Raw genomic sequence first — 17603 nt, forward strand, 5'->3', positions numbered from 1 at the left:
TCTCAGCGAATGAACAAGTGAGCAAATGAACTTTTTGAACACACCTATTATGTAAATGAGAGTAAGTCAGCATACTTACAAATTTGTGTATCTTAATTTTTTATTTTTTAATGCATAAAGGTCGAGCAAGGCTTCCCTGGTGGTCCAATGGTTAAGACTCTGCGCTTCTAATGCAGGGGACACGGGCTCCATCCCTGGTCAAGGAAGTTCTGCATGCTACAAGGCATGGCCAAAAACAAAAGAAAAAGTGTTTCTCATAAAGGTCAAGCAAATAGGCATCTTAAGAGGAGATTTCTAAGGACTCAGTTAAGGTTAGAAGGCACCCATTTAGCTTTTGACACTCTACCGGACAAGGAATTTTTATGACCACATCGAAGAGGACAGTAAGTCAAGCTTATTGTTTATTTAGAGGCAGATGTGTCCTGTAGGTAACGTCTAGGACTAGCAGTTAGAGCAATCAATGAAATGCCAATTTTCTGTGCCGGGGAAACAGAGTCAGGAGCTGGGGGGAAGGTGTCCACTTCCTAGACCAGCTGGCTCCTGCCTTGTGCCTGACCACTAACCATCCATCCTTCAAACTCTCCAGCCAGTTGTCTTCATCCCAAAACAGACCAAGTGGAAAAATGTGGATGGAGCAACACAAATCTCTCCCTTCTCTTGTGAAAACCAGGGCATGGATCGTCTCGTAGTAGAGAGTGGTAACCGTATCCTGGTACACAATGGCTAGCGTGTAAAATATCACAGTAAATTCATTACTAGATAATTATAGGCTAAGCCACTTGACCTCAGAGTCAACTTCCTTCTCTGTGAAATGGTGATAATACTTAACATTGTGCAGAGGTTTCTGGTTTCAGACTAGGCCCTCTCTGAGTGTCAGGTACTGTTTCACTGTCAACCTTTGCTGCCATCTGCATCTTCCTTCCAAGAAAGCAGGTGCAGAACCGACTTCTGGAAACACAGGAGGTGTGCGTGTGCGGCTTTTATCATCTTGCTGGGTTTTAGATCTGGGAATGGAGGGGACCTAGGGGAGGGCACAGATGACCAGATAGCTCCCAAGAGTGTGGAAATCATAGGCCCCTGCCCCTTTCTTTCAGGATCAAACTAAATAGACTTGTGTCAGCTAAATATGGGCTTACCGTGACCTGAGGCCCATTTAATTTTCTGTTCCGCACATTTCCTCCCTGGCGAGAAAATAAAGGGAAGGGAAGCATTACCCCTAAGTTCTGTTCCATTTCTGTATTGCTTCATTCAGTCCTTCATTTAAAAACGTCCAAAAAAAGCTGATTATGAAAGTAAGATATAATAGTGTGCCAAGAGTATGTACTAATGGATCTGATTGAGCAAACTAGTGCTGTTTTTCTCCTTGTTTAAAATAATATTTTTTTAATTTCAATAGTAATAAATGTTCAACACCATAAAGCACCAGAGAAAAAAACAAAAACAAAATTTTCTTGTAACATCAGCCCCCACTCCTGCCCCCTACTAATATCTTGGTGCATTTAATTTCGAATTTTTTCATGGTACGTACACATATTTTTGCAAAAAGTGGCCTTTCCCTATAGAACTGTGACAGAGCCTGCTTTTGCTTTAATGCTATGTTTTAATTTTTAAAAAGCAGTAATATCCATAGTTGAGCTACAATGTCTATTTTAAAATACTCTGTGATGTTTTAAGTACATTTAAAAATATCTAAGAAATCTAATTTAAAAATTAATCCAGCTATAATAAACACAGAAAAATTCTATCAAAATGTTCCCTTTTTACAAATTCGCTTTGCTTTTGGGAAAAAAAAAAAAACAGAGAAATCTTGGCAAATAGTTGTTCTTTTCATGGTCCCAGCTTGATAATCTAATACAGGAACTTCTTGGATGTGTATTTCATTACTGGAGGGGAAAAAGGCACACTGAGGGCACTCACTCCATATCTGGCAAAGATTGTGCATTAAAATAGATAAACAATAGTAACCCCCACTCCTGGCCCAAGGCAAGAAGAGTAACATTTTGCTTTTTCAGATTAGGAAGTAATTGCAGATTAATTTAACACAGTTGCTAGTCGTTTTGAAACAACTTTGAAGTCTCCTATTTTTTATTTCTGTTTTATTTTAATCTGCGAAATTAAGATTTGATCTGAAAAAAATATTAATACAGCTCAAGTGCCATTTCATTTATGAACCTACTGGGATGATCTCATTCTCTACTTCCTTTTATAGGCTTTGTCCAAAGCACGTAACTCACATGTTGTTATGCTCTGTCCTATTTTGTTTTTATTTATCTGTATCCCACTATGTAGTACTTTATCAGTGTAAAACGCTGTCTTTCTCACCCATGGGCCTTACTTCCTCAACTGCTTTAAAACTTCTCTATACTTCTCACTGGATCCATAGACATCTTCTCTGTACATCGGGCGTACTGGTGTATTAAATTTCATTTTTCACTGCAGAAGGAAAGAAACTTCCTTTGTCTTTCTCTGTGCCATGCACTGTATTGTATGCCTTCACAAACATCTCACCCACTGCCAGCTTTATCTCTCTGTGGGGTGGGAAGATTCATCCTGTCTTACAGATGAGGAAACTATAGAGTTCCATAGGTTTGGTAACTTCTCCAAGATGACACAAAGGCTGAACCTGAACTCACACCAGGTCTTCCGATTCCCAAAACCAGGGCTCTTTCTCCTGTACACTTGAGGTGTTCTGTGTAGGTGATTTTTTCCCCAGCTATATAAACTTTTGAAATTTGTCTCACCTTTAAAAAAAGTTTTTCTTTATCATATTTGGGCAGAAAGTTTTCTTCAATATATTATATACTTTCCAATCTAAGTTAGTCTGGGGTTTGACCTGGGGATGACTTAATTTTGGATGATTCTTGTATAGGCTAGAAAACCAATGACCACACTTGTTATGCGTCTCTGAATTAAGAGTAAGCAGGATCTATGAGTTTGAAGGGAGTTCCTGTGAATAAAGTGAATGGAAGATTTGATATCAAATTTGGATGTTCAGAAGACTTTTCAGCCTAATTCTCTGCTGACTTCAGAGATTGACAGAAACAATCTTCAATTCTGAAATAATGCTAGGGCTTGGTTGGTTTTTTTTTTAAACCTATATGAAATTATAAGAAAAGATTTCTTTTTCTCTCTCTCTCCAGGGTCATTCTGCTATTTAAAGTCAGAAGAGACCATAAGTTTGACACATAGTAGGAGCCCAATCAATACTACTTGAATGAAGGAACAGTGAGGGCCCTTACAAAATATGTTGGCATTATGGTTGAGAGTCTTACTACCCGACTGAATAACTATGGTCAGTGAAGGGATGTTTCTCTCTAAAAAACCTTCACTGTGAGTCCAACAGGATTGTGTCAGCTCTAAACTAACCCTCCCAAGGTAATCACAGATTTCCATCCTAGGAATCAGGATCCTGGTCTAAGACACTTTGATTACAGGCTCATGGCCTAAATGGTTGGCCAATTATCAGAAAACAGAATCAATCAGAACACTCCATTCTCCATGCATTCCATATAATTTAGAAGCTACTTGAGTATGTGTGTGAGAGTGTGTGTGATATAAATACATGTATTTTAAACCCAGGCTGAAATATGTGGAACAGTTATGATTTGTGTTGAATTCCTTCGCTGCTCTATTGAATGTTATGAATTATAATATCAAATAATATAGGTAAATATTTTACTATAGACATGCTTTTCTGGAAGTATCCCTAAGAAACCTGTTTCTTTTCCCAGTGATAGAGGTAATATAGTCCTACTTGATAGTGAAACGTGACATGAGACAGGGGCATACATTCTTAACAAATAAAGTCATTAAAACTTTCAGTTTAAACTTTAGCTCATTTGTTCTAGGTGGTGCCCCTGGGGCTCCTGTTTGAATAGCACACAGCAAGGTTAGATTTAGGAGGCAAAGTTTTCATTAGCTTCTTTTGAAAGATGCCTGAAGTCAAATCCCCCCCCCAAAATCATTGCCGCTCTGTTGGATAGGTGAGATAGATGATGAAGCTACAAGGAAGCCGCAGACTGAAAGCAGCTGGGAAATGGAAATTTTAAAGATAAACTGATCAACATGCCTGGAAAATCTCTACAGGATAGCAATGAGGGAAAGTAGAATTAGAAATAGAATTTCAGGTGCTGTTTCATGTCAGGGTATTAGAGTCAGATTTGGTGAATCCTACGAGAGGGAATAATAAACGTCTTTTTGGCTTTTAAAAGAAGACTGTATTTCACAGAAATTTAAATGAGTAACCATCTGAACAGGAAAGTGTTTTGATTGGAGGAGTTTCTTCCAAGACTATTTTTGGTTTATTTTCCTTTTAAGTATAATGTAAGAGTCAAGTGAATAGGGGACTTCCCTGGCGGTCCAGTGGTTAAGACTTCGCCTTCCAATGCAGGGGGTATGGGTTCGATCCCTGGTCAGGAAGCTAAGATCCCACATGCCTCCTGACCAAAAAACCAAAAACATAAAACAGAAGCAATATTGTAACAAACTCAATAAAGACTTTAAGAATGGTCCACATCGAAAAAAAAAAAAAGTCAAGTGAATAAATCTTAGGCATACATACGTGTACAACTGTTTAACCTCCCAGATTAAGATTCAGGACTTTTCTAGCTCTCCAGAAGGCTTGTTCTTATCCCCTCCTAGCCAGCTACCCCCCACCCCCCAGAAAAGGTGGCCAGTGTTCTGAGCTTTGTCATCACAGACTCCTTTTGCTGTCTGTCACCTCAGGGGAAGGGAGTCATTCGGGATGTGCTTTTATGTCTCAGGACTGGCTCTCTGAGATCCAGAGATGTGTGTGCAGCATCCCCACTGTGTGGTTACTAATCTCTTTTATTTTCATAAAATCAGTAAAATAAGGAGAAATACTGTTAGAAGGGGAGAGGGAAATGCATGTTTTGGGTGGGGGGGCAGTCACAGACCATTTGTACTCACTTTAAAATGTCCCTGCTTCTCCCTGAGTGATAAGTTCAAGTTTATCATGATTTGGGCGTCCATAGGTTAAGAAAAGTTCAAGCAGGGTTTACTCTGCTGTCCAATATGACAGCCACGAGCCACACTTGGCCTACCTACCTTAAAATTTAAATTGATTAAAATAACTTAAAATTACAAATTTAGTCCCTCAGTTGCCCTAGCCCCACTTCAGGGGCTCAGATAGCCACATGAGGTTGTGGCCACCCTACTAAATGGTGCAAATATGGAACATTGTTTCCATTCCTGCAGAAAGTTCTGTTGGACAGCGCTGTTTAGAAAGCTGGCTATGAGCTTCCTTGCTCTTCCTCTTCCCCTTTTCCTTCATAAGGGTGTTATGGTGGGTTTACTTATGTTTTCATTGTGAGTTACCATTTAATTCTGTGGTCCTCAGACCATTGTCTTACAAGCTTCCGTTTCCTGCACTTTCCCTCCATACTTGGGAAGAAAACAAGTGGAAGAATTCTCACAGTGTACTGAAATTTTAATTTCTAGAATATACCATGTGCTCTCCTTTCTGCATCCCACTGTGAGTTGACTTCTCATCCATCAGATCTCAGCTTAGACTGTCCCCAGGGAGCCTTCCACATCCCACCTCCCAGCCCCCAAGACTGGGTTATGTATCCCTGCAGTTAAGCTGCCACAGTAAACTCCTGGCCTTCCCCTACCTGTTTCCTGGCTTCTCTCTCCCACTGAACAGGACCAGCCTGTCCTGTTCACTGGTGTATGTCCATCCCCGGGGACACTGCCTGGGACTGTGGAGGGAAGGAACAGTGGGCTGCACAAGGAAGGGGCAATAACCAAGTAACTTAATGTTAGAGTGGGGTTCCTTCCCCCGGCCCACCACCCGGATGAGGAGTCTGTTCCAGAAGGGGGATTATCAGAAACATTTCTGTCTGGCCACCCTTCCGAATACACCTCAGTGCTCTGAGCTGTTTCTCCAGCAGTGATGATGGCACATCTAAGACGCTTGCACTCTCTCTGGTTAAAGTTCATGGTTTTCGTCTCATCAAAAGTGAGATGCTAAAAGACATATACAAACTGAGATGGTGCTGGGCGAGCAATTAAAAATGGGAAAGTGTAGTTGAAGAATGGTGATAATATGATAGAAAATTCTGCTGCATCTGGCAGCAGGCAGCTGTTCTTGGCATTACAGGCCAAGTCTCACCAAGCCGAATGACCTCTTGGGGAGGTGGCTGTATCCAGGAAGGGTAGGAATCAGGATCAGTAGCAGAAATCCCAACTCAGACCAGCTTTAAAGATGAACTTATTTTCCCAAGTATCAGGAAATCAAGAGATTGGAGGCTGAGAGTTGGTTGATTTGGTGTCTCAGCAGTGCCAGGGAGGACCCAGATCAGCCATCCTGGGCATTGGCTTCATCCTTAGGCTGGTAGGGAAGTGGCTTCTGTAGGCTCAGGCATCCCATCCGGGACCTCAGCATCTATAGATAAAAAAGAGAAAGTCTCAGTTCCGGTCACTGGTGAGGGGAGAAGGTGGCCAGAGTTGTGTCGCTGAAGCATCTGGAGTTGATGCAATAGATCCGAGGGAGAGATGCAATAGATCCGAGGGTCTCCTACAAGTGCCAAGACCACCGGCCCAAATATGCTCCCCCACCCCAGCCTATGCATTCTTTCAGCCTGCATCAGTGCAGAAAATACTGAGTGGAAACCCTTAACTCCATTAGCTAATAGCAGTTAATGCTTTAGAAATGATCTAACTAACGGGACAAATACGGAACACAGAAAGCTCACAGGATGGGAAGAGAGAGCCTCGGAGAAGAGGTAGGAAGGCTCACCAAGGACCAATTATAACACGACAAGTCTTTCTAGAACCAACAAGGACCTACTGTAGAGCACAGGGAACTATACTTAATAGTTTGTAATAACCTATAAGGGAAAAGAATCTGAAAAAGTGTGTGTGTGTGTGTATACATATAAATAACCGAATCACTTTGCTGTACACCTGAAACTAGCACAACATTGTAAATCAACTATACTTCAATTAAAAAAAAAAGTCTTACTAGTCTGCCTGAGCCGAGCCATTAGGAAACTTCCTCCTTGCCCTTAAGGGTTAATCCCCCCACTACCCCTCATCCCCCAACTGAGGAAACACTGGTTTAATTTTAAATTTAGTAATATCTATACGTACACAATTTTCAGCGTACATGGTATATATTCTGAGAAATCAGGAATCCTTCAACCGATCAGTTATGCTTTCGCTTTTTCCTCCTTCTCCGTAGACCTCACAGAGTTAGAGCTGTGCTGAGTGAGGTCACAGTCTAACTACAGTATTAACCCTGCAAAACTGTTCATTTTTGCCCGAACACCCAGAGGCAGGATATAGAATGTGTCCAACTGAAAAACTATTACAGAAGATGCAGTGCTGTGATGGACTGAATTGTAACCGAGATGGGGATGTGTGTGTGTGTGTGTGTGTGTGTGTGTGTGTGTGTCTTTAGCCAAGAAATCATTTTCTAAAAGGAAGTCAGGTAGTACGTAGCTCTTAAAAGTCGAGGTTATATGATTGTATTTTTAAAGGAAAAATTCATTTTCTGACACCCAAATTTTAAAATGCTACTTTGAATATTTCCCAGCCTTAACTGTTTTATATTTCCTACCAACTGTGTCCTTGTTTTTTAGTTTTTTCCCCTATCCAGTACCTCTTTCACTTTTCTCTCTGTGTTGCAAACATCCCTTGTGTTTTCTAATATCTATTTTGCATTGTTAAAAATATACAGGAATGTGGGCTTCCCTGGTGGCGCAGTGGTTGAGAGTCTGCCTGCCGGTGCAGGGGACACGGGTTCGTGCCCCGGTCCGGGAAGATCCCACATGCCGTGGAGCAGCTGGGCCCGTGAGCCATGGCCGCTGAGCCTGCGCTTCCGGACGGAGCCTGTGCTCTGCAACGGGAGAGGCCACAACAGTGAGAGGCCCGCGTACCGCCAAAAAAAAAAAAAAAAAAAAAATATATATATATATATATATACAGGAATGTATAAAGGATAACACAGTGAGCATCCACGAACCCACCACCCAATTTAAGAAATAAAACATTAGCTCTTTTTTCTGTGACTGTTCCTGAGCTCTGTTTAATTCAGCCTGGAGAAAAGCACCACACAGGTGGTCAATATTTTGTGTAAAGGCCCAATCACCACCCTGTCCACAGTAGATGCGGAGTTTCAGGAAGCACGTGCGTTCCCAGTCTTGCCTGGACATGTGGTTAATGCTAACTAGTCTAACAGTTGTGCCCCAGGTAACTCCTAAAGCTGTTTCGGATCATAAAATCTAGGATGTTTTGCAAATTTATATTTCATCATGCTGGGCTTTATGCACAAAAACTAGATGACTTCCCGTTTGTAATCTCCATCAAAGGCATTTCTCAAAATCCCTTTATTATGCCTTATCACTGGCGCTACCACACATTGTTTGCATGTTTGCAAACAATCTCTGGCTAAGTTATAAATCTGCGAGTATCCTTGTGGCGTTCGCCTAGCAGAGTTCAGACAGAAGTGCTATTTTAGCTTATTCCTCAATCGTAGATTCTAAATACTTGACCCCCTTCATTGAGTGCCAGAGACCTGACTTGACTTGTCTGTGGTTTGGGCTCTAATTTAAAAGCAATCAACCATGTCTGAATAGTGTTTGAAATATTTATATTGTATCCATGGAAAGGATGTCATATTTTATTTTCTCAAGAGTACAGTTTCTTTAGCACGCTCTCGCTGCCGTCACGTGATGCTCCGTTTGCTCCCGTGGTACCGTTGCCTGTGGGGCAGTACACTGTACACGAACATCTGCCTCAGCCCAACCTTGGGAACTTGATCTCTTCCAGGAGCCCAGCATGCAGAAGAGCGGCTTGCTCGTGGCTCCCAAGCACATACTTAATCACTGGAGGGGACATTCTTTTCAAAGTGTCCTCAGCTCCATAGTCTCATAGGGAGAGAAACAGGAACCAGATGGGTAGAGTGTGGGTTGATTTTTTTTTTTTTTCATCTGTTGACTGATGAACTTCTGGTGCCTATTTGCAAGGTTGCTTTGAGTATGTGAGCTGGTGGCTAGACCAGTCATGCCCTCTTTTTCCTGATTTGGAACATAGAAATTGAAGAAAACATTCTGTAGAACCCAAGTGCCGAAGGTCTGAATTTGTCCCGAGCCCACAGCAGTAAGGACGTTTTCCAAGAGAAGGATAAAGCATATGTATTTTATTTAGAGTGGACTGTTTTAAGTGTTATCTTTTCATTTGGAATGAATAGTAGTTCTCCACATGCCATTAACCAGTTGTTAAATGTGAGAATTCATTAGTTAAATAAGCCATCACGGTGTGTGGGATGATGTGAAATGAACATTAGCTCAGCCCCTTGATTCTGAGCATGGGAAGTTTTCCTTTTCTTTGTTACAGATTTGGGGGGCTTTTGATATTCATTACAACAAAAGCGAGAGCTTGCTGATCTTCCAGATTTTATTGCCAAACGAATATCAACACTAGTCACTGGCTTCTTCTGTAGGATGTATGGGTTTCCTTTCTCTCCACAAAAGAAGACATGTCTAAACTTGCTTATCTCTCTGTAGGACAGTCGGCCCAATATGTCAAGACCTCTGATCACTAGATCTCCTGCATCTCCACTGAACAACCAAGGCATTCCTACTCCAGCACAACTCACAAAATCCAACGCACCCGTCCACATCGACGTGGGCGGCCACATGTACACCAGCAGCCTGGCCACCCTCACCAAATACCCCGAATCAAGGTAATCCGAAAAGCCGCAAAGTCACGCTCCAGAGTGCATGTATTTGATGATCTAACTGTTTTTCCTTTGACCAGCTTAGCAGTGCAGCCTCGCCAGGGCCAGGGGTAGGACATGAAAGCATCATGTGGGCCACCTGTTATGGAGGCAGCTCTGGGACATGACCGTAAATCTACGAGTCAGGGTTTGATCCAGAGATTAGCCGAGTACGTGTGAAAGTGTCACTGAGAATGGGGTTCTGTGATATTTCACTCCTCTGAGAGCTTCACGTTTCTCAGCGTAGTAAACAAGGGATGATGATTTCTACCCCTGACCTTTCTTCTGTCCTCTTCTTCTAAAACACGCTTTCTTATCGAGTCTTAGAATTTTATAGTTGGCCCAACTTGTGAACTGGAGAAAAAAAAAAAGAGAGAGACTGTTATCAGTAGGGCAGTATATTTAGAACAGTTGGCAGAAGTACAGAAAGATAGCCTTGTTTGAAAAGAAAATGAAGGGCAGTGGAAGTTATGAACACTCGAGGCAGATAAGCAAATAGGAAAAGGGTACGAAGGGGGAGAGTGGTTTATAAATGGGTGTGTACACCACGCTGATGAGAACTCCCCTCCCACGCCCCACTCACCCATTTCTTTTTCTTTTTTTAAAAGTTTATTTATTTATTTGGTTGGGCTGGGTCTTAGCTGCGGCAGGTGGGCTCCTTAGTTGCGGCATATGAACTCTTAGTTGCAGCATATGAACTCTTAGTGGCGGCACGCGTGTGGGATCTAGTTCCCTGACCAGGGATCGAACCCGGGCCCCCTGCCCTGGGAACGTGGAGTCTTAACCGCTGCACCACCAGGGAAGTCCCGCCACCCAGCCTTTTCTAAAGGAGTTTCCAAGGAAACAATTTACTTTGTGCCCCAGGACACCCCTCCTGGCTCCACCTAGATCTGGGGGCTGAGGCAGATCCTATTAGGGAATTTATCTTCGGGCCACTCGGCTGGTGGGTAGAGGAAGAGGCATGAGCTCACGTAGGCTGATGTCAGGAGAAAGGGTGTTTCTCTGCTTGTTTCTGCTCAAATGGAATGGAAACACAGCACTTGGGCTTCAGAAAAGCACTCATTGCATTTCTGAGAACCTCCTACAATATGACAGGTATCAGGTAACTTACAGCCTAAGAAGAGAGCACTGACATACGAATCGCTGTCATAACTGCACAAAGACTGCTTTTGTGGTTTTTGTTAGTCTCACTTCACTATCTGATATTTTATGAAGGAATGTGAAGGTTGAGAAAAGATGAAATATTTTCCCTCTCAATTTCCAGATTTCATTTCTACAATAGACATGAAATGATTTTTAAAAAGCAGATGTTATAAATTCAGTTACCCAAAACACTTGTATATTGGGAATTCCCTGGCGTTCCAATGGTTAGGGCTCCATGCTCCTACTGCAGGGGGCATGGGTTCTATCCCTGCTCAGGGAACTAAGATCCTGCAAGCTGTGCAGCATGGCCAAAAAAATAAAATTTTTTTTAAAATGTATATTTTAAAATGAAATTATCATATCAGTCAGTTGTTAGTATTACTGAGTCTCCACCCTCCCTAAATGCATTGTTATTGGATGCTACAAAATTGTTACATGATGGTTGTATTTCTTAAGAGTATCATTATATAAGGAGGTTCTTTTTTTAAAAAAAATTCTATTTCCATTCCTTCTAATCTTCTAACACCAACATTGACAGTAGAAAATCACTGTGCCTCTTCAGATGAACACTTAATTCTAGGGGGCACGTCACCAAACAAACATAAGTCAAAAAGCAAGTTTCGACGATAGCAGAATGCACTGGTCTGATCTGGCGGCCTTTTCCTTCAGTCTGATTATTAGACTGTGATACAGGAGGGAAGTTAGTCATTACACTGTTTGCATGTGGTTGTAAATGGTAGGTTTTCTCGTGCTCATTGCAGCTGGGTGGGTCTCTTCCCACTGCCTAAGGCCCACCAGGGTTTTGGCTTTTGTGAAGCTCACCGGTGTCACTTGGCATATTGGCAGTGATATAAGATAGACGGTGAGGGACTCTGTAAATTCAGTTCCTCTCTCTCAAGTCATTTGCCATTTCAATCGTGTCGATGCTTGGCAGTATTAAAGACCTCTGATAGTGTCTCATTTGGAGAGCCTTCCTCAGGCCAACTTTCCATGGGTATTTCTAAGAGTCCCCTTTTTGTCCCTTACTATTTTCCCCCTGAGACATGCGTCACGTTTCATGGATCTCAGTACGGATTCAGAACTCTCGGTATCTGTACTGTCTCATATGGGAACCACTAGCCACGTGCAGCTTTGAGCACTTGACGTGTGGCTGGTCCAAACTGAAATGTCCTTTAAGTGTAAAATATACACTGGATTCTAAAGACTTAGTGCCCCCCAAATGTGAACTATCTCAAAAATTTTATATTGATTTCATGTTGGAGTGATACTATGATAATATATTGAGTCGTATAAATAATAATAGAGTTAAATAAAATATATTAAAATTAATTTCACCTGTTTCTTTTTACGTTCTTTTTTTTTTTTTTTTTTTGTGGTACGCGGGCCTCTCACCGCTGTGGCCTCTCCCGTTGCGGAGCACAGGCTCCGGATGCGCAGGCTCAGCGGCCATGGCTCACGGGCCCAGCCGCTCCGCGGCACGTGGGATCTTCCCGGACCGGGGCACGAACCCGTGTCCCCTGCATCGGCAGGCGGACTCTCAACCACTGCGCCACCAGGGAAGCCCGTCTTTTTACTCTTTTAATGTGGCTACCAGAAAACACAAAATTACAGACATGTCTCGCTCTTTATTGCTGTTGCACAGCACTGAACTATATATATGCACAGATTTTTAAACAAATCTCATTAAACCTCCCCCTCCCGAAACCTGATTCTTACATGCATCATAAGTTGAATTTCTCTTTCACCAACTTAATTAGAAAAGATAAAATTGTTCATCTTTCTTTCTTGACCTTTCTCTATGCTTCGCCGTCACCTCTGTGCTCCCAGTGTCCTGGGAGCAACATCAAAAATGATATGTGGTTCATTAGTCCCAGGTTTGAACGCTGACGCTCCCATTTAATAGTTGTTTGGCCATGGATAGGTTCAATTTCTAAGTGCCTGTCTTCTGTCTTGTGAAATAGGCACAAATATGTCTTCTTCCAAGGTTATTGGGAGGATTAAATGTGATTATGGAAAGCACGACATGGCCCTGTGCCCAACACGTTGTATTGCCTTTATACTTAATCTTCTGCCAAACCCAGCAATTGTTTCTTTTCCAACTGCCTTCCAAACTCCAAATATATCCCATTCCTTCATTTCCTAGACCACAGAAACAGCCTCGCTTCTGGATACTTGCCTGGATTTATAAAGGCTCAAGGGCCTCCTTGCCTGCACCTTCTGGTCCTTTATCTTTTTTTCTTTTTTTGCGGTACGCGGGCCTCTCACTGCCGTGGCCTCTCCCGTTGTGGAGCACAGGCTCCGGACGCGCAGGCTCAGCGGCCATGGCTCACGGGCCCAAACGCTCCGCGGCATGTGGGATCCTCCCGGACCGGGGCACGGACCCGTGTCGCCTGCATCGGCAGGCGGACTCACAACCACTGCGCCACCAGGGAAGCCCTGGTCCTTTATCTTTAATGTCCCCACCTGTCTTGGAACTGCCGAGCTATTCCAAGATCATCTTTTTTTGTTAGGAGATATTTTTAAGCCTATGTCCAAACTTTTGGAAACAAGCCCTACAAGTAATTTACGTTTCTGTTGCTTACACCTAAAACTGATGACATTGGCTGGAAAACAATGCTGTGGATGTTGAATGGACCACTGTGTGTTGCTTTGCTTCCTCTTGGATTTGGGAAGGGGCGGGGGGGTGCTTGGAAAGAAATTAAATGTTCATTTCAAAGCAGCAGTCAGTTTAATGGGACCCATCCACAACTTTTAGTAGTCAAAGATATAGGGAAGAAATAGTTCTTCGTGCTTTTTCCGCAGATGTCAGATGCTCCTTCCAACTTCTGGGAAAATCTCTCACATATATCAACCTTTTGGGGATAAATTGTAGGACATTAGGTTGCCCCTGACCATAGAATTACAAGTAATTCCACGTTGAGCTCTCTAGATTCCGGGTGTCTTGAATACGTCTCATCCTACTGGATGAGGGATCCTACGCTCCCTCTTAGAGCACCCTGGTTCCTCTCTCGCTCACACTTTCCTTGGTGTAGCCCAGTGGGGAAAAGGGCCTTTTCCTTGGTTTTCTTTTCTAGGATTTCAGGGGGAGATTTGTAGTGTAAAAGTACTAAGTTGTTTGTAACAAGTGACCCTAAAAGTGTCCTTCTATAATTTCAAAGGTCCTGCAAAGGGCCTTTACTCCGTTTTGAAATATTGTGGGTGATTTTTTATTCTGTTTCTATTTCTTGTCCTCTGGGCTAAAGGCTACCTTTAGAACATTGTCCCCAGAAAGTGGTACATTGGACCACACAGCTAAACATTAGAAGCACCTGCAAAGCATCAAAAGGCCATGAAAGGCCATGCCCCAGACCAGTGAAACGGGAAACTCTGCGATTTTCCTAAGAGATCCTGATTTTAACCGTATGGCTTTGTGTGGTCCCTCCAACTGAACATAGGCCTCTTACTTAATGAATCTCCCATGCTATATCATAATGGCCATTCCACCAAAGAAAATACATTTTGATCTTCATTTCTTTAATTAGCAAGGTTACCTGGTTCCACTGTCTGTGCACCCACATGCCCTATTTTTTTCTTTTTTTTGGCTTGTACACCCTGAGTATGGATTCAATATGCAAGTTGACTTTTATATTTTACAACAAGGTTAATTACTTATGTTGTCATTCATTTCCATTACTGGGTGGTTTTTATTTTTTTTATAAATTTATTTATTATTTCATTTATTTTTTTGGCTGTGTTGGCTGTTCATTGCTGTGCGTGGGCTTTCTCTAGTTGCGGCGAGCGGGGGCTACTCTTCGTTGCAGTGCGCGAGCTTCTCATTGCGGTGGCTTCTCTTGCTGCGGAGCATGGACTGTAGGCGAGCGGGCTTCAGTAGTTGCAGCACGTGGGCTCAGTAGTTGTGGTGCATGGGCTTAGTTGCTCCACGGCATGTGGGATCTTCCCGGACCGGGGCTTGAATCCGTGTCCCCTGCCTTGGCAGGCAGATTCTTAACCACTGCGCCACCAGGGAAGCCTATTGAGTTGTTTTTAGCTAACAGGACTGGACATAAAGGCTTCAAATTAACTGAAGTACTGCATACATCCGTGGTGTGGTCTGTCTTTACCGACATTTCGTGTGAGATGCAAAACAGTTCTTTGGAAGTGTTTATGAGACAGAGGCTGAGACACACCACCTCAGTGAAAAACACTGTTCCCTTTCAGGGGAGCCTACAAGTCTCCAATTTTGGTTGCTATTTTGAATTGCAGTCACCAAGAAAAACACCCAGTTCACACCTGCAATAATTTTACATCAAATAAGTAAAACCAAAAATATATATATATTTTTAAATAGATATACAAAGAAGATAGAAGATATTTAACAATTTGTTACCCTGATTTCTAAGTTGTAAATATCTAGGCATATGGGAGGTGGACCTCACTTGTACTCTTGCCCTGAGCCCCCCAAATTTTAAGGACAGACCTGATCATATCTGACTCAGAAATCCAAGGTACCCACTAACATCATTGGTAACAAAAAAATCTAGGTATCTAATTTGTCATAAGTAAATAATATTGGTACCAAAGTACATGGCCTCTTTAAAATCTCCCACTGTTGACAGTGAAATATCTTCTTAGCCACACGTGTGTGTGATATTAAAGAAATGTCCTATGCTTTAAAAGAAGACGTAAGTCTGAGTTCAAAGTTAGGTCTGTGTCATCATTTACTGTCACCTCGAACGAAAACAATATTAACAGCAGTTATATTGATGATTATTCAGATGTGGACCTTTTAAAACCAAGAAGTGGGCAGATACTGCTGGTAAACCACACCCATGGGGTGGCAGTGAGGCAGGGATCTTAGCTAAAAGAGCTACTAACCTAGAGGTGAAAGACACAGTCTCCTGTTACAATCCCCTGAGCCATCCGATCTGCCTGCTTGACAGAGCTTTTGTATATTTTAAACCAAGTATATGAGTTAACTCCGACACAAGGAGATTATGCTGAATTGGTCTCTCCTAAATTGCAGGGGTTACTAAGCACACTGGCATATGTAGGTAATTGCAAAACTCAAGAGACTCAGCTTTCAACGTTGCAGTCGACACCCATGGCCACCCAAGGGGTGTGTGTATCTGGAGCTTCAGCATGGCGATGCCAGGCATGTGTGCCTTGCCAGTAGAGATCTGGTTTTGGCAGGCTTCACCCCCGATGTGCCGGCCATTCTAGGGTGGTTCCGTGGAGCTGCACTGAAGGAAAAGTGGGGCACTTGCAACGTTAAGGGGTTGGTCCGCACTCTGAGGACAATTAAATTCTAATGTCTGGATTTCCGAGTAACTGCTGTGCACCAGCCCCGGGAGTTTTCTGTAATCCCGTGTCAGGGCTGGGGGTTCTGTGCTCTGGCTTTGACTTCACAGTTCCAGGTCACGCTACGGTCCCTAGACACACGTGGTGTGTCCCACGTTGTCATCACACAGGCTCACGCTTCAGGATCTCAACAAAAATGCCCCCAAATTAATGCATCCTGTTTGTTTGCCAAACAGTTCCCTGAACTTTCTTTCAGAATGATTGCATGGCACTGAATACAAAGTTTTTATTATGACCTGCTCTTTAGATCAGCATGATTTATAATTCAGTATCTATCTCAAGTTTTTAAAAAAAAATCACAGAATAGGTTATTGGGGGTTTTTAGGTGAGTGGACATCAACCTGGCATATATAGTCAGTCTCAGCACAAATGGAAAAAGAGAACGTATCCCTGCTGCTGGGAAAACGCCTGTGGAAATGCATACAATGAGGACTGTCTAGTGGCGAGCAGTTCTGACTGGTTGATCTTAAAACAAACAAAAAAAAGAAAATTAGTTTACAGAGGGATTAAAAGGAGGAAAAGCACTTGGCCAATGAAAAATGGATAGTTTCTCCAGGATTATAGGGACAAGTTTTCCTCTGCTCTGTTTCTTCTTTTCATCTTACAATAATGCTTTTCCAAAACTGCTCCTCACTTATATAGGCAAAGAGTAAATGAAACCAGCTTCAAAAGACTTTTTTTTTTTTTTTCAAAACGATGAAACTGGATTTTCTGTTTAGTGTTGAAAGTCCAGCTTCAGTAACTTAGGCTGCATTGCTGGCAGATTCAGCAAACTTTCTTTGCCACTTGGGCACAACATGGGCCTAGCTTTTAAAGTAATCTAGCTCATCAAGTCTTATCTTCGACAATCATTTAAAGAAAAATGCAGCCATATTACAGGTACTGGCCTGTAGTTTTCCCTGTCATGTTCTTTTTTTTTCATTCTACAGATTTATTCTGTGTTCCTTGTCAACCAGGGCATATACTGGCCAACAAAAGTCCTTGCTCTCTTGTCGTTTACTTGGGGGCAGGAGAGGACAGACAATAAACAAGTAAACAATCAATTAACAATATTTGAGTTGGTAGTAAGTAAAGTAGGAAGAAAAATAAAACAGGACGAATAGCCTTGGGATGTAGTTTGCTTCCTATGTTAAGTCTAAAGATAATTTTATTCTATGGTTTGTTTCTTCAGGATACATCTTTATTAGTTGGTCTACATTTTCAAGACAAAATCTAGTTTACATTTTAGAGTTGATGTAGAAACAGATTGTTGTTGCTTCAGTATCACAGGTCACACCTTATCAACGGCCTCTTCTGAGTTCTGTGATTCACCTCCTGTTATCTGATGTGTGGCAAATACATATGTTCACCCTTCATCTCAGCAGGAGGGAAGTACAGGGTG

General features: G+C 42.4%; 1 protein-coding gene across 3 annotated transcripts in view; it reads left to right on the forward strand.

Moving 5' to 3' along the window:
* The window catches only part of KCTD1 (potassium channel tetramerization domain containing 1), a 182474-nt gene that overhangs the window by 127835 nt on the left and 37036 nt on the right, over positions 1-17603 (forward strand). For all 3 annotated transcript variants that reach the window (XM_029223264.1, XM_029223272.1, XM_029223253.1), the window contains exon 2: positions 9531-9709. In XM_029223264.1, the coding sequence (XP_029079097.1) occupies positions 9531-9709 (179 nt within the window). The remainder of the gene's footprint in view (positions 1-9530; positions 9710-17603) is intronic.

Source organism: Monodon monoceros, unplaced genomic scaffold (assembly GCF_005190385.1).
Source record: "Monodon monoceros isolate NGI ecotype Baffin Bay Population unplaced genomic scaffold, NGI_Narwhal_1 Super_Scaffold_1, whole genome shotgun sequence".
In the NCBI taxonomy this organism is placed as follows: domain Eukaryota; kingdom Metazoa; phylum Chordata; class Mammalia; order Artiodactyla; family Monodontidae; genus Monodon; species Monodon monoceros.